This window comes from Ambystoma mexicanum, chromosome 7q, assembly GCF_040938575.1.
Source record: "Ambystoma mexicanum isolate Mex_15411 chromosome 7q, UKY_AmexF1_1, whole genome shotgun sequence".
Taxonomy (NCBI): Eukaryota; Metazoa; Chordata; class Amphibia; order Caudata; family Ambystomatidae; genus Ambystoma; species Ambystoma mexicanum.
The window spans coordinates 1,158,665,380-1,158,689,085 of record NC_090941.1 but is presented as its reverse complement, the minus strand read 5'-3'; the positions used below and the strand labels follow the sequence as shown (position 1 = coordinate 1,158,689,085).

The window sequence follows — 23,706 nt, the reverse complement described above, 5'->3', positions numbered from 1 at the left end:
AGAGAAGAGAAGAGTGTCAGGGTAGATGTGACCAGAGGAGCTGTGTTTACAGCCAAAGGTTCTAGAGTGGAGAAGAGTGACAGGGTAAATGTGGCCAGAGGAGCTGTGGTTAGAGCCAAAGGTTCTAGAGTAGAGAAGAGTGACAGGGTAAATGTGACCAGAGGAGCTGTGGTTAGAGCCAAAGATTCTAGAGAAGAGTGTCAGGGTAGATTTGACCAGAGGAGCTGTGTTTAATGCTAAAGGTTCTAGAGTAGAGAAAAGTTTCAGGGTAGATGTGACCAGAGGAGCTGTGTTTAGAGCAGATGGTTCTAGAGTAGGGAAGAGTTTCAGGGTAGATGTGACCAGAGGAACTGTGTTTACAACCGAAGGTCTAGAGTAGAGAAGAGTGTCATAGTAGATGTGCCCAGAGGAGCTGTGTTATTAGGGCAAGTGTATAGAGTAGAGAAGAAGGTCACGTTAGATGTGACCAGAAGAGCTGTGTTTACAGCGAAATGATATAGAGTAGAGAAGAGTTTCAGGGTAGATGGACTAGAGGAGCTGTGTTTACAGCAAAAGGATCTAAAGTAAAGAAGAGGGTCAGGGTGGATGTGACCAGAGGAGCTGTGTTTACAGCCAAAGGTTCTAGAGAAGAGAAGAGTGTCAGGGTAGATGTGACCAGAGGAGCTGTGTTTGCAACCAAAGGTGCTAGAGTAGAGAAGAGTGTCAGGGTAGATGTGACCAGAGGAGCTGTGTTTAGAGCTGATGGTTCGAGAGTAGAGAAGAGTGCCAGGGTAGATGTGACTAGAGGAGCTGTGTTTACAGCCAAAGGGTCCAGAGTGGAGAAGAGTGACAGGGTAAATGTGACCAGAGGAGCTGTGGTTAGAGCCAATGTTTCTAGAGAAGAGTGTCAGGGTAGATATGACCAGAGGAGCTGTGTTTAGAGCAGATGGTTCTAGAGTAGAGAAGAGTGCCAGGGTAGATGTGACTAGAGGAGCTGTGTTTACAGCCAAAGGTTCTAGAGTGGAGAAGAGTGACAGGGTAAATGTGACCAGAGGACCTGTGGTTAGAGCCAAAGTTTCTAGAGAAGAGTATCAGGGTAGATATGACCAGAGGAGCTGTGTTTAACTCTAAAGGTTGTAGAGTAGAGAAGAGTTTCAGGGTAGATGCGACCAGAGGAGCTGTGTTTAGAGCAGATGGTTCTAGAGTAGGGAAGAGTGTCAGGGTAGATGTGACCAGAGGAACTGTGTTTACAGCCGAAGGTCTAGAGTAGAGAAGAGTGTCACAGTAGATGTGCCCAGAGGAGCTGTGTTATCAGCGAAAGGGTATAGAGAAGAGAAGAGTGTCACTTTAGATGTGACCAGAAGAGCTGTGTTTACAGGCACAGGGTCTAGAGTAGAGAACAGTGTAATGGAAGATGTGACCAGAGGAGCTGTGTTTACAGGCACAGGGTCTAGAGTAGAGACCAGTGTAATGGAAGATGTGACCAGAGGAGCTGTGTTTTCAGCTGAATGTTCTACAGTCGAGAAGAGTACAGGGGCGTAGGAGATACATAAAACCTGGGAGGACGGGGGACACCTTGGGGACCTTGCTACAGACACAAACCACAGAGTACAATGATCTGTCAATTTATTTGTATTGAGTGATGATCACGCACATTTGTTCAAAAAACCACATTTCATTTGCACGCTCTGTTCGCATGATCTGTTGCTATTGTTTGTATGTCAACCAAATATATTATATCTTTGTGTATCTTGCACACACTCACAAACATGATTGAGTCAAATGTGTAATGTGAATATTGGTGAGGTGGCTCAAGACAGACACCCAGCTCATCTGTGCAATTTCGGATGCAAGCGATACAAAAGACAGGCAAATGAGAGTTTTAACATGATAATACCCACAGCAGAAACACAGGTGTTTTGAGTGCCAAAGGTTAATCACGTTTGCAACAGTGGTGTGTTTTTAATTAGAGCACATGCAAATTGCACATGGGATAAAGTATACTGCAGTCACCGACCGAGGAGAGCCTTGACCACATACAGGAACGAAGCTGAAGCTCAAATCAAGGTCACGAAACATACACTATACTATACTTATGTGTGTCATACCAGAGTAACGACCGCTTAAAATGCATGGTCACCCCACTATCTGCTTTAATATTTGCAAGCAAATTTGAATGGTGGCAGAGAATCTGGCAGAGAGAGCCAGAGCACATTGGGGATCAGGTGGGCAGATCTGTTCTGCCTTGTTTAGTCCAATCTGCATGAACACCCAACACTGTGAGAGGTAATATAGGAAGACAAAGGGAGAGCCTCAGCAGGAATGCAGGGTAATCCACAGAGAGTGAATGTTACACAGCATGAGAACCTACCTGTGTAGCCCCCAGTGGTGACTTCCCCACATCAAGGCATTCAGGTGAAAACTGTGATTGTGAAAGAGGCTACAATGAGAGCACCCGAAGTTGCTTCATGTCATTACAGAAAATAGGAGCATGTAATTAATGAACTCTTGATTTCAAGCAAACACATATTCTTCAGCAGCGGTGACAAACCCAGCACATGCTGAACCCCAAAAGCAGAGGAATGCCAACGTTCTAAAGATTGGCTCAGTCTGGGCCGGATGTGGCTAGTATTGCAACAGCACTCCTAGAATCTTCCATTCAAGCTAGGAATATTTTAGTGCCACTGTCAGGGATTATTTCACGGAGCAATTCCTTACTACTGTTGAGAAAGTATGGACAATTCAGCTAAGGAGAACCACTCACATAACTATTACATGTATGACATTAATCATAAAATGGAAAATACTCATTAGAAATTAATATATGGTTTTAATTTTTCGTGTGAATAGAAAAACAATGTTCTGGTTAAAAAGAAAACAAATTGAAAAAAGTACACAATACAAGGATTATTTTGTGTATCATTTAAAGTATGTGAAATCTAAGGAAGAAAAAGCAATTAAATTCAAGTGTAATCAAATCTAATACCTCTCTATAGCCTTAATCAAAATCTTAATTGTTCATCCATTACAATTCATTGTTAAACTTTGTGCTTAGGAAGATAGAGAAAGACAAAAAGAAGTTAAGAAATGATTTATAACTAAACGATAGGAGACACAGTCATTCATTAGTACTTGCATCCCCTCTTACTGCAAATTAAATGCTTTCAACATGGCATAGACTCAATATTCAATTAATAAATCTAACCATTCCAAAGTGTAAAGTCCTTGATAGTTGTTCCAGGAATTACTAAGTTGTCCTCCTGGTCCTGTGGTATTGTGAGTCTTGTGTCTGGATCTTTGACGTACAAGATATCTTTGTCTAGCCAACATGGAATAGTAAGTGCCAATCATTAGTAGGGAACATGCATAGGACTAAAAATAGTCAATTGTGGTTCCTATTTTCTTCCCGTTTCGGACGATGCTGTAGTTATTGTTCCTGCCTTCTTCAGGGCGTCATGTTAGAAGACCCTGCACATAATACATAAAGGTAGTATGAGTGGACCTCTAAAGAAGTGCTTGTAATTACTAAGAATAGACTAAATAAATTCAAAACTCAAGTTACCGGCTGTTCTTTCTGCCTGCCGGGAACTGTATCCCAAGCTCTGGGGTATGCCCACAGTGGAAAACCAAAACAGGCTCTGGAGACTCTCACAACAAAACAGTAATGTGCTGAGCTGTGCTTGGCTGTCAACCGAAAAACCTGGTTCCGGCGCTTCTGTTTCTCTGGTTCCAAGAAAATATAAAGAAAAGATTGTGTCATAAGTACCTGACCTCATAATGAAGAGGTGTGTAACTTGGTATGTGCTTCACTTGAAGAAAATACTATTTGTTCACCTTTAGTCTTAGTAATCCAAGACTTGTGGTGGTGAACATGGGAGGGCTGGCATAGATCGTAGTAATACGTCTCTTCCCCCGGTTTGGAGGCTGACAATGGTGTGTAGCCGTACCTATGTAAAAGTGGACCACTATTAGTATGTTTGTGTGGGTTATATTTTGCAAACTGCATGTTATCTAGATGCATTTGAAAAGACACGCTCATACTGTGGGGCTTACCTGTGTTTCTGATGTAGTGTCCTTCAATGCTGGTATCCAGATGAGTGAGCTAAGGGAGGCCGGCCATTATGTAGGTCCTTCTCCTAATCAGGAAAGAGAAGGAAACAGAGGCTTAAATTGACTGTAAACTCAAGATTTTGCAGCCCAGTAAAGTTTGCTGCCGGATTGTCTGTCCACATACTTGTGGAGGGATATTGGCCAAGACCGTGACGAGCATGTGTGCACTGTTCAGTATTTACAGGGCATAATCTATTCGTAAATTATGATTGCAGTGTGTGGCCGCTGCCGGTCTTGTCTGCCTCAGCGGCTTCCTACCTCGTGTCCTGGAGAGCTGCCGGAAGAAATTTATTTTCGGCTCGGCCGTGCTTCTGCAAAGGATGATATCTAAGGCTCTGCACTTCCTGAAAACAGAACTGTAGTCATGGTGACTAAGTTCGGTGTGTGGAGTTTCTATTGGATGACTCTCACGCTGCGTGATGACGCGGGCAGCCAGGTGTGTTGCTTCCACCTCAGGCTGTCATCATGGAGATAATTTGATGCTCGTACAACCCATAATGGTGACTGCTGATGCAGTGTCTATGCTACTTATGTTCGTCATATTAGCAGGAGGCGCGGGCTGTCGTGCGGACTCCCTGTCTATGCAATGTGTGCTCTGAGGCTGCATGCTGGGGAAGCTTACATGCTACAATGAAACGTTTTCCAGTGTAGCGCCGTAAACTTCGGATTAAGGGTGGCAGTTTTTCCAGGATACAGAACACACGTGCCTCTGTTCACATTCCCCATTTAAGACACTTAAAAGAGTTTCTAGTCCTAAAATGTATCCTTTTCAACATCCCTCCAGCTAGAAGATCCCTTCCACCAATGTGCCTTGAGTACAAAGGTAGGTAGCCTCCAATTCTCTCCCAAATTTCCACCATTGGCGATTCCCATTGTTGACCATTAATGGGTACAACAAGAGACATGGGTGGTTCTAAGCCTTCGAAGCCTGGACATTTTCTCGGCCCCCTTTATGCACGCACATCAGTTAGGGGCTGGCGGCAGCCTTTTGACAGGTGGTGCACGTGCACACCATAGAATGTAAGGGGTGAAAACCAGTGGGCTGCCGTGAGATTACCGGCTGGCCTCTTTGCCTTGGCAGTTTCACAGGTGTTGAAAAGACACACAGAGCACTGCTTAAGCCAGTAGCCACTGCTAAGCTTTTCAGTAATCATCCGAATACCACATCTTCCCTAATGCCCGCACTGTGCTGCAGTTCCCTAATTGCGTTTCAGGGTAGCTGCAGGGTGACTGGGTCACCTGTTGTGAAATGGGTCGGTGGGTTACAGTACGAGTATGACTGTTCTTCTTTCAGGCAGCCGACCCAACCAGTCACCCCATCCATAAGCAGAGGGGCGTGATAACAAGAGGCAGGATAGTCGAAAACTGGGACAGAGAAGGCCGGGTGACACATAGGCAAATGTGGAAGAAATAAAAAGTAGTGTCTATATTTTTAAAGGTGGATCCAAATTAACCACTTGTCCACCTATCCAATGAACAACCACTGTCCTCTGCCCACACCTGAATCCCTGCTACGGGCATACCTCTGTCCATACCAGAATCCCCGCTGCAGGGCTACCTCTGCCCGCAGCAGACAGCCCAGCAAGCAGCAAGTGAGACTGCAACCACTTGAGTTTGACTAGTCACTGCTGCAAAAGCAATTAGGATGTGACTGTCCCGGGACAGCCTGAGACTCAGCATGTGACATCGCTGCCTCAGTCAGCCTGCTTGCTCATGCTCCGTGCTCGCTTTGACGACAGTAGTCAGCAGCACTGTGACTGGACTCTGGAGGCTGTGCAGCAGAGCACTGCGCAGGGGCACGTGCAGTTTGTTTCTCTCACCCGGGCAGTGCTTGGAGTGATATGCGCAGGACATGACTAAGGCCGTGGCACGCCAAGAGCAGAACCTTCGTCTATGCATGCAAGTGAAGTTGCAAGCAACTGCCCGGCCAGGGCTGTTACATGGTGTGGTGAGGTCCGGGGCAAAAAATTGGGTAAGGCCCCCTTACCATTCTTTGCACTGGGCCAGTGCCGCAAACAGGAGACGCAAGAAATCTCTCCTTGTGTTTATGTGGAGGAACCCAAATAAGGGTAATTATTACAACTGCAAATCAACTACGGCAAAGTTAGATTTCTGTCCTGAAGAAAGGTTTATGCCAGACTAACTTCTTTATCATATGCATAAAGATATATAGGATGTTATGACGGCGTGTGGTGCGTCACACCAGCATTAAGGAGCATCCTGCCCCTGTGTGCACATTAAAACACACATCATAAACAGTGACAGATAGATGATGTAAAGCGGGGGCTGGTGAATTTCTGACCTGAAGAGGCTTAAATGTTTGCATCAATTATGCAGGATCGACAACGCACAGTGAGGGAGACCAAACCAAACAAGTGAAGTTTGAGGGGTGTCTCACTCCCAAGAAAATGTTTGAAACATTGGGTTAAAATGACGCATTTTACAGCACTTTCTTTGCAAAATTGGGTAGAAATCCATACAGTTTGCAATTGGTTTTGTACAGAAGCACATGAAAAAACCCAATAGTTGCAAGTGACCAACCATGCAAAGGAACACTTTCCAATACATGTCTTGCTGTTTGCACACAACATAAGCTAATATAAAAATATATTTGTGGTGGTTCTTCCCATGTATGTCCATTCACCAATATATGCCATTATTATCATATAAGGACTCCCAGCCAGTAAAAGAAAGTATGTCCAGGCTGACTATGCACCATACATGTTATTACTGACTAGAACAGCCTATATTCAATGTGGTTCAGTTTAGCCAAGTAGTGCATTTGCTTTACCCTTGATGCATTGTCCTGTAAATCAAGGGCAAAGCAAAACAAGCATTGGCAATGCTAACAGTGTGGGTGTATGTGTAGGCATGGGAAAGGCATTGCTGTATTGGTATTAACTGGCTGTTCGTGGTAGCAGGTGCAAAATGGTTTGAGTACCTGAGCATCTAATAGCAGTGCCTGGCAGATTCCCAATACTTATGCACAAGCCAAAACTGTTGGCTTTGCCATTGCTTGTTTTTAACAGATTTTCAGTGAAAGACACATGGTGCTTTTAAATCAAGTAACTGAAGGCAGACCTGGTCAAGACATTTTTATTACAGCAGTAGTGTGTTTACAACTTCAATTAGTCATGAACTCTCAGAAGACTTGTTTCAGAAACCACTTGCAGACACTTTGAGGGCAAAGTTTGATGGTAAGACTTGATTGAAGTTATCTCAAAGAGTTCCAATGAGGAAGTGTTTTGGGTGGAGTTAGGGAGGAACTGGGTGGGGATTGCCATAGGGATTAGCATGGCCATGGGAAGTTTCCTGCCCTGTGGAGCCCAGTGTGGGGGCAAGCCGGCTCCCCACCGCTGGACACATTAGGGCATTTCTCAAAGGGTTTGTGTCTCTGAGAGGTCAGCAGGGTTGGGATAGACTCTGCCAGTGTCACATCAGGCTCTGATTAACCACTGACAGACACTGCAAGAGCCCTATATGTCTTTCAGAGGTATTGGGCTGTCAATATATTTATTCTTAGGCCAGTGCATGTTTGATTGTTCTCAGAGTGGATCACAGGGCGAGATGCCTGGGAGGTTTGAAGTAGGCACATTTTACATTTTCAGATTTGCTGCAAAGGTGGAAGGCTATAGCTAATTTCAATATCAGTGTTCTTAATGCAATATGTGGATTCTTCCCTCTGTTTCAGAGTGGTAGGAGGCACCCCTTATTCGTTTTGGTTATTAGGTGGTGCCTAAGCGCCACCTATTAGCCAGAACTATTACACTGGATTACATATAGGAGAGATATAGGATATCAGGAGAGGCACGCAGCTTGTGGGTATTGTTTGGTTATTGACTCACCCATTGACTACCCCATGCTAATAATCCCTATAGCCATACAAACCCACTACCCGCATCTTCCCAACCAAAACATATCCTCATGAGAACTCTTTGAGCAATCTCTGTCAAACAATAACACCAAACTTTGTGTAGTAGAGGGCCTTACAGTGTTATTTCTAAGCAGTCTTCTGAGAGTTACTGGCTCAACTCCTCAACTATCCTGAGACTGGGGGATCTGCTCCCTTCTTTTTCCTCCCCTGTTTGCTTGCATATCCATTGCTGCCAAACTGCCTAACCTCTCCCACCCCCATTCTTTGCTCCCGATCCGTTGAATTTCTGCTTTCCTCAGTGTGTACTTTCTCCTAAGACTTCTAAAGCGCTTTGTTGCTTCCCGAAAAATGGTCTGTGCTCAATAAATACTCTAATAATAATAATAGAAGTAAAAATAATAATTGCAGCTGTAATTGTGCTACTGGTGTAATGCCTTCAGCCACTTGATTTATAAGTAGTGTGTGTCCTTGCATCTCTTACTTGCACTGAAGTCATATGAAAAACAAGCATTCTCAAAGACAACAGTTTTGGATTGTGCACTGGTATCATTTGCCCAGGTGTTCACACCATTTTGCAGCCGTTGTCCTATCATGGTCAAGTATCATCATGCAGACAGTGCATGCCAAATGCCTATCCCATGGCTACACAAAAGCCAAATCTGTTGCCTTTATCAATGCTCGTTTGTAGTGGTTTCATGCAGAACATATCATTTTTCCATGTTATAGTGCATTTGAAGATGGAAAGTTTATATTTTACCCATTTCAAGTGTGCTTTATAAGAGGAGAAATGCGCCTTAAACCTGAGTGTGGTTTGGAAGGTTGGCAAGAGTACATACCACCTTGATCGAGTTTTGGAAGGTTTGCAACACTCATTCTGGCCGTGGTGTGGAAGGCCAGCAACCAGAAGGTTTTTTTTCTGGTTCTTTAGCTTAATAGGAGTCACTGCTGTTCCGTTATCGATGAGTAAAATCTACACCATCCTGACGGTCTAACTCTCACAGCGCGCGCGTGTTTATGTGTGTGTGTTCTATGTGTGTGTATTGTGCCACCTCAGTCACAGTATGTAAGCTCTCTGAGTCTTTGACTTGCTACCGCCCTAGTTATCAGGGATATAACGTTGTCAAGCTAAAAGATGGGCCACTGTCCAAAAGTGGCTAAGCTCGCTCAGCATTGTCAGAGCTCCATTAAACAGCGTTCCCTGGGCCTCTATAGGCTTGGAATGACGGGCAGTCATTGAATGCACTGCAAGCCTCCCCCAAGTGCGAGGCCTGGGGCAGTTTGGCCCGGCTCCTGCACCCCCGTTGTGACGACCCTGTGCCCGGCTTGGCAGCCATTCCTGGCTGAGCCAGGAATTTTGTGCAGCAAACAGTGGCAGTGCACAAGAGGTTCTGGGGGGACATATGCCATTATATCCCTCCACTTAAAATTGTGGTGGGGATTTGTCCTCCCTATTCCCCCCATGTCCTACGCTCATGGAAGAGTATCAGGGTAGATGTGACCGGAGGATCTGTGTTTACCGCTGGAGGGTCTACAGTACAGAAGAGGGTCAGGGTAGATGTGACCAGAGGAGCAGTGTTTACATCCAAAGGTTCGAGAGTAGAGAAGCGTGTCAGGGTAGATGTGACCGGAGGAGCTGTGTTTACAGCCAAGGGTTCTAGAGTAGAGAGAAGTGTCAAGGTAGATGTTACCAGATGAGTTGTGTTTACAGCTGGAGGGTCTAGAGTAGAGAAGAGTGTCAAGGTAGATGTGACCGGAGGAGCTGTGTTTACAGCTCAAGCTTCCAGAGTAGAGAAGATTGTCAGTGTCGATGTGAACAGAGGAGCTGTGTTTACAGCCAAAGGTTCTAGAGTAGAGAAGCGTGTCAGAGTAGATCTGACGAGAGGAGCTGTGTTTACAGCTGAAGGTTCTAGAGTAGATACGAGTGTCAAACTACAATGAGCCATTATCCTCAATGGCTCTGCTTGAAGCCCCTGCCTTTGCTCTTGGAGCTATCAAGGTTGTATTGAAGCAAAGCTGAACATTCCGAGACTGTAAATATCACCTCTAATAGGATGAACTCTCTCTGTGCTATAAAACCTTCGAATACATTGTCACGTGCTTTATAGCAAGTATTCTAAGAAGTTACTCATGACTGATGAGAAGAAGTTAGGAGCAGGCCCTGGTCTTGATGGCCCACACTTGTGTACATATCTTTCTAACACGTGCATTTATAAAATGAGAGCAAATCCAGAAGTGCTTGCACCACCCCAGCGATTTAATTTATTTATTTTCATATGTATTGCCTGCCACATGGCCATAGGCCTCAGAGTGCAGATGAAGAACAGACAGAAACGAGACAACAAAGGCCATGTGTCAGGCAGGGGAATCAGGCAGGAAGACTAGAGATTGAACAGATACGTTTTATTCTGTTTCTTAAATAATGCCAGATTCCAAGTCAGGCGTGTAAGCCCGGGCGTGAGTTCCAATGAAGAGGAGCCTGGACCTCAAATGCTCTTGAGCCGATCTTTGAGAATATGAGCAACTCTTGAAAGTGCATATGGTCCCACTAGGTTCACAATTTGATGTTACTTCAAGAGAGCTTTGTAATTCTTAGGACTTGTAACTCGGGTGAGGTTTTACTTGGGTTGTCTTTTGTGTTCAATGTTATGTCTCATATCACGTGTCTGTTTATTGGAATAATTCATGTTTTCTTCACGGATTCATCAGTGGCAGGGACTCCTAAAAGGGGATATTTATAGGCAAGTGTCTGCCTCCTCTTTCCCCTAACCCTTGTTTTATTTCTGTCTCTATATTTTTGAAGGATTCCGCTGAGGAAGGGAAAATCCCTCATGGATCGCCTGAGAGAGGACGGCAGCCTGGACGAGTTTCTGAAGGTATACGCCATGGATCCGGCGAGCAAATACTTTGCAAGCTTTGATAGCGATGTCGTCGATGAACCGATGACCAACCACAAGGATGTAAGTCAGCCGCTCCTTCGTCTTGTCAATTTACTAGGATTCAAATCCTGCCCTTGAGATCCAGAGGGAAGGTTCCCTTTGCCAACACGATGCAAGTGCCTTCAGGAGAACTGCCAGTTCATGGTGGCACTGCCCAAGACACCCCACCAGATACACTGGCTCAATAGCAACCACATAAACAGGAGCCTCAGAAAACTCAACGCATTTAAACAGTGAGGTTTCCAATCCAAAACATTCATGCAAGCACGCGTGACTTTTACAAATACATTGAAATCTGTTTAATTGTTCAACCTTTCTTAAAGAAAATGGCATACACGTAAATCATTCTTCCAATATGGTCTCTGGTTTAGTTGCCATAGAGATCTAAAAGACAACCAGTGACGTCAATTCCCCACAATGCGACGGGTAGCGGAAGTGACATCAAGGTGCAGATGACATCTCAGAAAGTGACATCACATGACCATTGGCCCGATTTATTGACTGGAAGTAGCCTCACTCTTATGCAATCAGAAAGTGTTCCAATAGGCGTAGAGATTGATAAAAGCAGTCCTGGCAACTATAACAGACGGGGAGCGTTGTGTTGCCAATCCCCAGTGAACTAACGTGCTGACGTGCTATGCCATGGCTGCAGTCACGTGCTAGGGGTTCACCCAGAATATGATTGGGCAGGAGCTCTTCCCTCTTATACCAGCACACCCCCACGTCACTAGTTCATGCCATCACATGCCAGTCCTAGCCTCTCATGGCACACACAGTCATCTTCTGTAAGGTGCTGACAAACCATAGGACGTGTGGTTTCCAATGTGCAGGTCCTGTTATCGTATGCCTTTTGAAGACTAGTATGCCCATGGGGTCGTCGTGTGATGCCAAGAGCAGACTTAAATCTTCCTGCGCTGCTTTCTAACGCCAGCAAACGCCCGCTCTTCCTGGTGCACTTACCACAGGGATGGTAGAGCCGCGCATGGGCAGGTCTGGCATGTATGTGAACATAGAGAAATTAAAAGTATTTAGAGTCACAAATTCCTCAAATTCATGAAAACAAATTCAAAGCTGGGCCCTCCATTCTCTGTGTGCCCGTGTACCTGCGCCTTTTCTTAAGCCTGACAATTCTGCCAGGTGTGTGGGTCATTGATTCAATATATTATGTGTCGCATTGGGTCACCCCAACTCTAATTCTAACATGTGTGAGATTTTGAGCCCCAACACTCAGAACAATGCAGTGAAACTAAACCTAAAATACCAAGAGCGGGCAAACTCCATGAAGAGTCGGTGAAGACCCAGATGCCAGAGGTGGGCGGTGTAAATGTCACTCACCTCTTGGTATTGAGTTAACCCATATAAGCAAAGCTAGGGAATTGTACTGGGGTTAAGCAGTCTCAGAGAAGACATGAGTTGAGACATGAGATGTCGGGCCAGGTACGCAGCACAGTAAAGGTGTTGGGTCTCATGGTGCATTCCATCAGTAACACCATGTGAACTGAACACTTGGCCCGGTACCCTGAACATCAAATGTGTTGGGTGCACTGGCCCTGTGAGCTGGACTTCAGCGTAAAGGCGTTGGGTGCACTGGCCCTGTGAGCTGGACTTCAGCGTAAAGGCGTTGGGTGCACTGGCCCTGTGAGCTGTACTTCAGCGTAAAGGCGTTGGGTACACTGGCCCTGTGAGCTGCACTTCATCGTACAGGCGTTGGGTGCAGTGGCCCTGTGAGCTGGACTTCAGCGTAAAGGCGTTGGGTGCACCGGCCCTGTGAGCTGGACTTCAGCGTAAAGGCGTTGGGTGCAGTGGCCCTGTGAGCTGGACTTCATCGTACAGGCGTTGGGTGCACTGGCCCTGTGAGCTGGACTTCTGCGTAAAGGCGTTGGGTGCACTGGCCCTCCGAGCTGGACTTCATCGTACAGGCGTTGGGTGTATTGGCCCTGTGAGCTGGACTTCAGCGTAAAGGTGTTGGGTGCACTGGCCCTGTGAGCTGGACTTCAGCGTACAGGCGTTGGGTGTATTGGCCCTGTGAGCTGGACTTCAGCGTAAAGGCTTGGGTGCACTGGCCCTGTGAGCTGGACTTCATCGTACAGGCGTTGGGTGCACTGGCCCTGTGAGCTGGACTTCAGGGTAAAGGCGTTGGGTGCACTGGCCCTGTGAGCTGACTTCAGCGTAAAGGCGGTGGGTGTACAGGCCCTGTGAGCTGGACTTCAGCGTACAGGCGTTGGGTGTATTGGCCCTGTGAGCTGGACTTCAGCGTAAAGGCTTGGGTGCACTGGCCCTGTGCGCTGGACATCAGCGTACAGGCGTTGGGTGTATTGGCCCTGTGAGCTGGACTTCAGCATGAAGGCTTGGGTGCACTGGCCCTGTGAGCTGGACTTCAGCGTACAGGCGTTGGGTGTATTGGCCCTGTGAGCTGGACTTCAGGGTAAAGGCGTTGGGTGCACTAGCCCTGTGAGCTGGACTTCAGCGTAAAGGCGTTGGGTGCACTGGCCCTGTGAGCTGGACTTCAGCGTAAAGGCGTTGGGTGCACTGGCCCTGTGAGCTGGACTTCAGCGTAAAGGCGTTGGGTGCACTGGCCCTGTGAGCTGGACTTCAGCGTAAAGGCGTTGGGTGCACTGGCCCTGTGAGCTGGACTTCAGCATAAAGGCGTTGGGTGCAGTGGCCCTGTGAGCTGGACTTCAGCGTAAAGGCGTTGGGTGCAGTGGCCCTGTGAGATGGACTTCAGCGTAAAGGCATTGGGTGTATTGGCCCTGTGAGCTGGACTTCAGCGTAAAGGCATTGGGTGCACTGGCCCTGTGAGCTGAACTTCATCGTACAGGCGTTAGGTGCACAGGCCCTGTGAGCTGGACTTCAGCGTAAAGGCGTTGGGTGCACTGTCCCTGTGAGCTGGACTTCAGGGTAAAGGCGTTGGGTGCACTGGCCCTGTGAGCTGGACTTCATCGTACAGGCGTTGGGTGCACTGGCCCTGTGAGCTGGACTTCAGGGTAAAGGCGTTGGGTGCAGTGGCCCTGTGAGCTGGACTTCAGCGTAAAGGCGTTGGGTGCACTGGCCCTGTGAGCTGGACTTCAGCGTAAAGGCGTTGGGTGCACTGGCCCTGTGAGCGGGACTTCAGCGTAAAGGTGTTGGGTGCACTGGCCCTGTGAGCTGGACTTCAGCGTATAGGTGTTGGGTGTACTGGCCCTGTGAGCTGGACTTCAGCGTAAAGGCGTTGGGTGCACTGGCCCTGTGAGCTGGACTTCAGCGTACAGACGTTGGGTGTATTGGCCCTGTGAGCTGGACTTCAGGGTAAAGGCGTTGGGGGCACTGGCCCTGTGAGCTGGACTTCATCGTACTGGCGTAGGGTGTATTGGCCCTGTGAGCTGGACTTCAGCGTAAAGGCGTTGGGTGCACTGGCCCTGTGAGCTGGACTTCATCGTACAGGCGTTGGGTGCACTGCCCCTGTGAGCTGGACTTCAGGGTATAGGTGTTGGGTGCACTGGCCCTGTGAGCTGGAATTCAGCGTAAAGGCGTTGTGTGCACTGGCCCTGTGAGCTGGACTTCAGCGTAAAGGCGTTGGGTGCACTGGCCCTGTGAGCTGGACTTCATCGTACAGGCGTTGGGTGCACTGCCCCTGTGAGCTGGACTTCAGGGTATAGGTGTTGGGTGCACTGGCCCTGTGAGCTGGAATTCAGCGTAAAGGCGTTGTGTGCACTGGCCCTGTGAGCTGGACTTCAGCGTAAAGGCGTTGGGTGCACTGGCCCTGTGAGCTGGACTTCAGGGTATAGGTGTTGGGTGCACTGGCCCTGTGAGCTGGAATTCAGCGTAAAGGCGTTGGGTGCACTGGCCCTGTGAGCTGGACTTCATCGTACAGGCGTTGGGTGCACTGCCCCTGTGAGCTGGACTTCAGGGTATAGGTGTTGGGTGCACTGGCCCTGTGAGCTGGAATTCAGCGTAAAGGCGTTGTGTGCACTGGCCCTGTGAGCTGGACTTCAGCGTAAAGGCGTTGGGTGCACTGGCCCTGTGAGCTGGACTTCATCGTACAGGCGTTGGGTGCACTGCCCCTGTGAGCTGGACTTCAGGGTATAGGTGTTGGGTGCACTGGCCCTGTGAGCTGGAATTCAGCGTAAAGGCGTTGTGTGCACTGGCCCTGTGAGCTGGACTTCAGCGTAAAGGCGTTGGGTGCACTGGCCCTGTGAGCTGGACTTCAGGGTATAGGTGTTGGGTGCACTGGCCCTGTGAGCTGGAATTCAGCGTAAAGGCGTTGTGTGCACTGGCCCTGTGAGCTGGACTTCAGCGTAAAGGCGTTGGGTGCACTGGCCCTGTGAGCTGGACTTCAGGGTAAAGGCGTTGGGTGCACTGGCCCTGTGAGCTGGACTTCAGGGTAAAGGCGTTGGGTGCAGTGGCCCTGTGAGCTGGACTTCAGGGTAAAGGTGTTGGGTGCAGTGGCCCTGTGAGCTGGACTTCAGGGTAAAGGTGTTGGGTGCACTGGCATTTTGCAGGATTTTCTCTAGCATTATACCCATCTGCTGCCAGATATTTTGCAGGATTTTCTCCAGCACTCTAGCATGATACTAGCATTATACCCATCTTTGCTGCCAGGTATTCTGTAGGATTTTCTATAGCATTTTACTCGTCTTTGCTGCCAGGTATTCTCCAGGATTTTCTCTAGCATTATACCCATCTGCTGCCAGGTATTTTGTAGGATTTTCTCTAGCATGATACCCATCTTTGCTGCCAGGTATTCTGTAGGATTTTCCCTAGCATTATACCCATCTTTGCTGCCAGGTATTCTGTAGGATTTTCCCTAGCATTTTACCTGTCCTTGCTGCCAGGTATTCTGCAGGATTTTCCCTAGCATTACACCCATCTTTGCTGCCAGGTACTTTCTCTATTTTCTCTAGAATTTTACATGTCATTTCTGCCAGGTATTATACTGCATGTGTTCTATTTTTGTGCTGGTCTGAGCTGACAGTAGTTCTATTTCAGAGTTAATGTCCCCTGTCCTATACTGGTCTAATTCCATAGGAATGTTGCATCTTTCTCTGCAATCCCAACTGGGTGGCCAACTGAAAGGGGGATTGCTGTACTGTAGTGAATGTCATTATCTTGGAGATGTGCTTGCCAGGCAGTGGAACAGTGTTACTTTGCAGTAGCTTGATCCATTCCAGTGCCAGGTCTTTACTGTGTGTTAGAACTTATCTACTGCGCTCCAGTTATCAGACCCTATATCTTTGATGTGTTTACAAATCATTGTGCATTATAAACAGTGTACATACAATACACTTTGCTGTATCTTTGTGTCAAGGTCAATTCCTTTGCTAAGAATTAAATGCCTTTCAGAAGCAGCTTAGCAAATATTGGAGTTACATTAGTGATAAAGGCATTGGAGATCTCCAGGGGTGCAGGATCATTTTGCCCGCGCGCTGCACGGCATGCAACAACGCGGTCTCCTCTTTGCATTAACGTACATGATTTTATTTGCTTCTTTATTGGGTGCCATGATCGAGCCGAATCATCAGATGGGCTCTGAAGTGATGGGTGCTACTGCGCTATAGCACTATTTTCCAACGAAGGTTAAGTGTGTGCCCTATGAGCAGCAGGCTGCCTCGGTGCCAACTGCAGCAGAAAGTGCAATAAACTCTCTTCATGGGCACAGATGCCAATCGAGACACTAGGGTGCAGGTACATTCCATCCTAAACGCGGCTCTATCCAAGAGATGCCCAAATGACCCATAAAACTAAGATGCCATCACATCACATTCCCAGGCGGAATGCAAACTCATCTCATGCCAATTTGATAAAACCAAAATAATTAAAGCAGGGTCAAACACTGAGGGCGGTCCTCAAGTGCTTTGCCCGATAACTCAAGAGAATTGCCAACCAGTGTGCAAACACCATTACTGCTACAGTTATTGAAGAGTTTCTATTGGCATGCTGCCATGTCAAGGGTCCACCTGCTCTCTGGGGGGGCTAGGACATCAAACATTAGCCCTCGAGAACATTTCAGAACCCAACCCATAGGCCAACCACTTGCCATCTGGACCCAACATTCCAGAGTTACAATGTTATCCCGGGGATGATGTTGGCTGATGCTTCCACACCATATAAAAACGGCCAAAATGGTACACTGAAGTGATTGCGACATGGGAGGTTTCACATTACAAAAGAATGTAAATAAATACAGGCATTCCTATACACGCTCAGGGGTTGCAGGAAGGGTAGATGCATTCCTAGATATGCAGTAGATCAGGACATTGACGTGTAGCCCAGGATTAGTGGGCTCAGGGGTTGGAGGAAGGGTAGATGCATTCCTAGATATGCAATAGATCAGGAAATTGACGTGTAGCTGAGGATTAGTGGGGTTGCAGGAAGGGTAGATGCATTCCTAGATATGCAATAGATCAGGAAATTGACGTGTAGCTGAGGATTAGTGGGCTCGGGTTGCAGGAAGGGTAGATGCATTCCTAGATATGCAGTAGATCAGGAAATTGACGTGTAGCTGAGGATTAGTGGGCTCAGGGGTTGGAGGAAGGGTAGATGCATTCCTAGATATGCAATAGATCAGGAAATTGACGTGTAGCCCAGTATTAGTGGGCTCAGGGGTTGCAGGAAGGGTAGATGCATTCCTAGACATGCTGTAGATCAGGAAACTGACATGTTGCTGAGGATCAGTGGCTCAGGGGTTGGAGGAAGGGTAGATGCATTCCTAGATATGCAATAGATCAGGAAATTGACATGTAGCTGAGGATTAGTGGGCTCGGGTTGCAGGAAGGGTAGATGCATTCCTAGATATGCAATAGATCAGGAAATTGGCGTGTAGCTGAGGATTAGTGGGCTCAGGTTGCAGGAAGGGTAGATGCATTCCTAGATATGCAGTAGATCAGGAAACTGACGTGTTGCTGAGGATCAGTGGCTCAGAGGTTGCAGGAAGGGTAGATGCATTCCTGGATATGCAATAGATCAGGAAATTGACGTGTTGCTGAGGATAAGTGGGCTTGGGTTGCAGGAAGGGTAGATGCAGTCCTAGATATGCAATAGATCAGGAAATTGACGTGTTGCTAAGGATCAGTGGGCTCAGGGGTTGCAGGAAGTATAGATGCATTCCCAGACATGCAATAGATCAGGAAATTGACGTGTAGCTGAGGATAAGTGGTCTCGGGTTGCAGGAAGGGTAGATGCATTTCTAGACATGCAATAGATCAGGAATTTGGCGTGTAGCTGAGGATCACTGGGCTCAGGGGTTGCAGAAAGGGTAGACACTTTCCTAGATATGCATTAGATCAGGAAATTGTTGTGTAGCTGAGAGTTAGTGGTCTCGGGAGTTGCAGGAAGTGTAGATGGATTCCAAGATATGCAATAGATCAGGACATTGACGTTTAGCTGAGGGTTAGTGAGTTTGGGGGTTTTAGGAAGGAAAGATGCATTTCTAGATATGCAATAGATCAGGAAATTGACATGTTGCTGAGGATCAGTGGGCTCAGGGGTTGCAGGAAGGGTAGACGCATTCCTAGATATGCAATAAATGAGGAAATTGATGTGTTGCTTAGTATTTGTGGGCTATGGGGTTGCAGAAAGGGTAGATGCATTCTTAGATATGAAATAGATCAGGAAATTGACGTGTTGCTGAGGATCAGTGGGCTCAGGGGTTGCAGGAAGAGTAGATGCATTCCTAGATATGCAATAGATCAGGAAATTGGTGTGTAGAGGCTGATTAGTGGGCTCAGGTGTTGCAGGAAGGGTAGATGCAGTCCTAGCTGTGCAATAGATCAGGAAATTGATGTATAGTTGAGAATTGGTGGGCTCGGGTTGCAGGAAGGGTAGATGAATTTCTAGACATGCATTATATCAGGAATTTGGCGTGTAGCTGAGGATCACTGGGCTCAGGGGTTGCAGGAAGGGTAGACACATTCCTAGATATGCATTAGATCAGGAAATTGATGTGTAGCTGAGAGTTAGTGGTCTCAGGAGATGCAGCAAGGGTAGATGCATTCCTAGTTATGCAATAGATCAGGACATTGACGTGTAGCTGAGGGTTTGTGAGCTTGGGGGATGCAGGAAGGGGAGATGCATTACTAGATATGCAGTACATCAGGAAATCGATGTTAGCCGAGGATTAGTGGGCTCAGGGGTTTCAGGAAGGATAGGTGCATTCCTAGATATGCAATAGATCAGGAAATTGACGTGTTGCTGAGTATCAGTGGGCTCAGGGGTTGCAGGAAGTATAGATGCATTCCTAGACATGCAGTCCTAGATATGCAATAGATCAGGAAATCGACGTGTAGCTGAGGATTAGTGGGCTCAGGGGTTGGAGGAAGGATAGATGCATTCCCAGACATGCAATTGATCAGGAAATTGACATGTAGCTGAGGATCAGTGGGCTCAGGGGTTGCAGGAAGGGTAGATGCATTCCTAGATATGCAATAGATCAGGAAATTGACGTGTTGCTGAGGATAAGTGGGCTCAGGGGTTGCAGGAAGTATAGATGCATTCCCAGACATGCAATTGATCAGGAAATTGACATGTAGCTGAGGATCAGTGGGCTCAGGGGTTGCAGGAAGGGTAGATGCATTCCTAGATATGCAATAGATCAGGAAATTGACGTGTTGCTGAGTATCAGTGGGCTCAGGGGTTGCAGGAAGTATAGATGCATTCCTAGACATGCAGTCCTAGATATGCAATAGATCAGGAAATCGACGTGTAGCTGAGGATTAGTGGGCTCAGGGGTTGGAGGAAGGATAGATGCATTCCCAGACATGCAATTGATCAGGAAATTGACATGTAGCTGAGGATCAGTGGGCTCAGGGGTTGCAGGAAGGGTAGATGCATTCCTAGATATGCAATAGATCAGGAAATTGACGTGTTGCTGAGGATAAGTGGGCTCAGGGGTTGCAGGAAGTATAGATGCATTCCTAGACATGCTGTAGATCAGGAAATCGACGTGTAGCTGAGGATTAGTGGGCTCAGGGGTTGGAGGAAGGATAGATGCATTCCCAGACATGCAATTGATCGGGAAATTGACATGTAGCTGAGGATCAGTGGGCTCAGGGTTGCAGGAAGGGTAGATGCATTCCTAGATATGCAATAGATCAGGAAATTGACGTGTTGCTGAGGATTACTGGGCTCAGGGATTGCAGGAAGGGTAGATGCATTCCTGGATATGCAATAGATCAGGAAATTAACGTGTTGCTGAGGATAAGTGGGCTTGGGTTGCAGGAAGGGTAGATGCAGTCCTAGATATGCAATAGATCAGGAAATTGACGTGTAGCCCAGGATTAGTGGGCTCAGGGGTTACAGGAAAGGTAGATGCATTCCTAGATATGCAATACATCAGGAAATTGACGTGTTGCTGAGGATTACTGGGCTCAGGGATTGCAGGAAGGGTAGATGCATTCCTGGATATGCAATAGATCAGGAAATTAACGTGTTGCTGAGGATAAGTGGGCTTGGGTTGCAGGAAGGGTAGATGCAGTCCTAGATATGCAATAGATCAGGAAATTGACGTGTAGCCCAGGATTAGTGGGCTCAGGGGTTACAGGAAAGGTAGATGCATTCCTAGATATGCAATAGATCAGGAAATTGACGTGTAGCTGACGATTAGTGGGCTCGGGTTGCAGGAAGGGTAGATGCATTCCTAGATATGCAATAGATCAGGAAATTGACGTGTAGCTGAGGATTAGTGGGGTTGCAGGAAGGGTAGATGCATTCCTAGATATGCAATAGATCAGGAAATTGATGTGTAGCTGAGGATCAGTGGGCTCAGGGGTTGCAGGAAGGGTAGATGCAGTCCTAGATATGCAATAGATCAGGAAATTGACGTGTTGCTGAGGATAAGTGGGCTCAGGGGTTGGAGGAAGGATAGATGCATTCCCAGACATGCAATTGATCAGGAAATTGACATGTAGCTGAGGATCAGTGGGCTCGGGGTTGCAGGAAGGGTAGATGCATTCCTGGATATGCAATAGATCAGGAAATTGACGTGTTGCTGAGGATAAGAGGGCTTGGGTTGCAGGAAGGGTAGATGCAGTCCTAGATATGCAATAGATCAGGAAATTGATGTGTAGCTGAGGATCAGTGGGCTCAGGGGTTGGAGGAAGGATAGATGCATTCCCAGACATGCAATTGATCAGGAAATTGACATGTAGCTGAGGATCAGTGGGCTCGGGGTTGCAGGAAGGGTAGATGCATTCCTGGATATGCAATAGATCAGGAAATTGACGTGTTGCTGAGGATAAGAGGGCTTGGGTTGCAGGAAGGGTAGATGCAGTCCTAGATATGCAATAGATCAGGAAATTGATGTGTAGCTGAGGATCAGTGGGCTCAGGGGTTGCAGGAAGGGTAGATGCATTCCTAGATATGCAATATGTCAGGATATTGATGTGTAGCTGAGGATTAGTGGGCTCGGGTTGCAGGAAGGGTATTGAAGGGGGAGGGTCAGGCTATACAATGTTGATTAAAGGCAACATGTCTAAAGCACAAGGTGGTTCTGCTATACACCATTCCAGGTGTTGGAACCATTGGTACATGTAGGGCCTAATGTAGAATCTCAAGGATACCCTTAAATCACGTAAATGATTGTACAAGGTGAAGAATACCTCTGAAATCTATGTACAGGGAGACACATAATCACTTGACACCTTCCTACGTAGACACACCCTGATCCTAATATGTAAAACTTCTGATTCCATTGCAGTGCTGATGATTTGGGATGCATACACATTTTATCTCAAATAATGTTTTAATGTAAGATGAATTTATGTGTTTTGCTATTTTACAAGTGTAAAGGTCAAATGTTGAGCAAAAACACTTACAATAATTAAAGCAAATGGTTACGTTTTACCCCCATCATGATCACAGTGCTAGGGAACGGGGGTCTGATTGGCCACAGGGTGGATCATACGTGTACATTTAGCTGATCCTCAAACCTTGGTGGATCAGCTTTAATTGTAGAAAGAGATAAATGAAATCCTGCTCAGACTCCATAAGCCCCCTTCCTCGTGTATCATGGTACACTTGCCAAAGCTTTTCACTGTAGATCTCTGTTTTCTGCGGGGGCCTCCCTCCGGAACAGCCTCCCTGCCACTCGAAAACTTGAGGAGAACCATCTCCGGTTCCGGAAGCACCTCAAGACCTTCCTCTTTTCTTCTGTCTTTGCTCCTCCCCTCTCCCCTGCTGATCTGTTCTCTCTTGGCACCGTGCACCTGGCCACCATATGTCCTCCGGGCCCAAGTACCTGCTCACCCTGCCACCCTCCCGCACTGCCTCTGGGCCACCCCTTGCACTGGGGTCTGTATCTGTACCCATACAGCCCCCCCACCTTTTACTTCCTGCACTTATCAGACCTACCCTGTCTGCTGCCTTAAACCTAGCACTTGCAAATTGCTGGCTGCACTAAAACTGTTGCGTTTATTATTTATTTATTATTTATCTGTTTCTCCTCTGCTTCGCACTTTCCATTTCTCCCCCTTCCATGCACTTTTACCCTTCCCCTCTCCCATGCACTTGCGCGTTCTCAATGTCATTGGGCCTAGTTAGATCGCTGTTTTGTTCTCCCCTGTTTCCTCCCTTGCCTTGTCGCGCTCTGAATCATTTGTGTACGAGCGCGATAGAAATAAAATATCAACATCAATATCAATAGTTATGATGTGTCTAATATTACATAGTTACCAATATCAGACCAATAAATACTGGCATGTTGGTGCGTGAAGGACAATCTACACATACAAGGGATGAACCTGTCCCTTTTCTCTCCCTGCACTTTGGTATGTATTCTCTTCTTTTGGAAAAGGCTTTTGGAATATTTCCAGGGGGGTTGCTCTAATGCTCAATGCTGCCGTCCCTTTTGACTTCCTTCAAACTGTTCCATGCTGAGTCCAGATTTAAGAGCACAAGACTAATCAAGACTAGGTTCTAGTCAAAAGGTTTAACCCATAAATAGTTTACCTGTTATCGGCTGATCTAGGGGGAATAATCTTATCTTAGAGGTAGGTCTAGAAACAATGACTTTCAAATAAAGTACCACCTGCGCACTAATGGAAGTAGCATGGCCTTGCCTACCCCTCGGTCGCGCTGATGTTTTATGTTTGTGTGGCTACAAGGTGGATGCGAGCAGCACTGGGGGGGGGGGGTACTTTAGGTGGGAATGTCTTTAGGTCTTGGTCTGTGGCGGAGGAAGGTGTTGGTGATCCAGTATAAAAATAACTTTAAATGATATGTAAATTGAACTTAGAAACAGTTCTGGAGGGTGTCCTTTTGCATAGTGCTTTGCAGGTTCCTTCTTTCAGACTCATTCGGGGGACAACATCTGTTCAAGATGCAGTCACCCCAAAAGTAAAAGCAGAAAGACATATAAGGACGCAAGCCTTGAAGGATGGGTGATCATGTCACTGCTATTCAGTGATCTTATCAATTGGGGAGTGGACTTGCTGGATTATGGACTCCCGGTAGCTCAAGAGAATTCTCAGCATGGTAAATAATTCACCACTATCTTATTCTCCACCAGGCCACCTATTTCGGTGTCATCTCAATTGGAACTCCTCCTCAAGATTTCACCGTCATCTTCGACACTGGTTCCGCCAATCTCTGGGTGCCTTCTGTGTACTGCTCGAGCTCCGCCTGCTGTGAGTACATATATACCACCAAGACCCCTCCATATTCACTCTTCTGAATTCTGACCCATATGTTCTGTCCCTCCTGCCTCTTCTCCACTTCTTTACGCACCCCGGCTATTAGCACAAGGTGTTGCCTCGTGCTGTTTGCTATATTATGCTCAACATGATTACTCTAATAGTAATATTGCTTTATAATCTCAGTGTTGTTTCACTTTCATTG

The 23,706-nt window shown here is 46.9% G+C and overlaps 1 protein-coding gene and 1 long non-coding RNA gene across 3 annotated transcripts in view; one reads left to right on the top strand and one right to left on the bottom strand.

Annotated features, from left to right (window-relative positions):
* Window positions 1-2,825: 2,825 nt before the first annotated feature.
* Window positions 2,826-4,429, bottom strand: LOC138528296 (uncharacterized). Of its 2 annotated transcripts, XR_011284112.1 has the most exons (5): window positions 4,348-4,429; window positions 4,033-4,115; window positions 3,814-3,926; window positions 3,542-3,702; window positions 2,826-3,447 (listed from the first exon to the last, which is right to left on the bottom strand). It is a non-coding gene; the product is annotated as an uncharacterized lncRNA (long non-coding RNA). The 2 variants fall into 2 exon arrangements; XR_011284113.1 differs by lacking the exon at window positions 3,814-3,926.
* Window positions 4,430-4,508: 79 nt separating this feature from the next.
* LOC138528237 (pepsin A-like) overlaps window positions 4,509-23,706 on the top strand; it is a 36,635-nt gene continuing 17,437 nt past the window's right edge. The window contains exons 1-3 of the mRNA XM_069639693.1: window positions 4,509-4,525; window positions 10,764-10,920; window positions 23,378-23,495. Coding sequence (XP_069495794.1) covers window positions 4,509-4,525; window positions 10,764-10,920; window positions 23,378-23,495 — 292 coding nt within the window. The remainder of the gene's footprint in view (window positions 4,526-10,763; window positions 10,921-23,377; window positions 23,496-23,706) is intronic.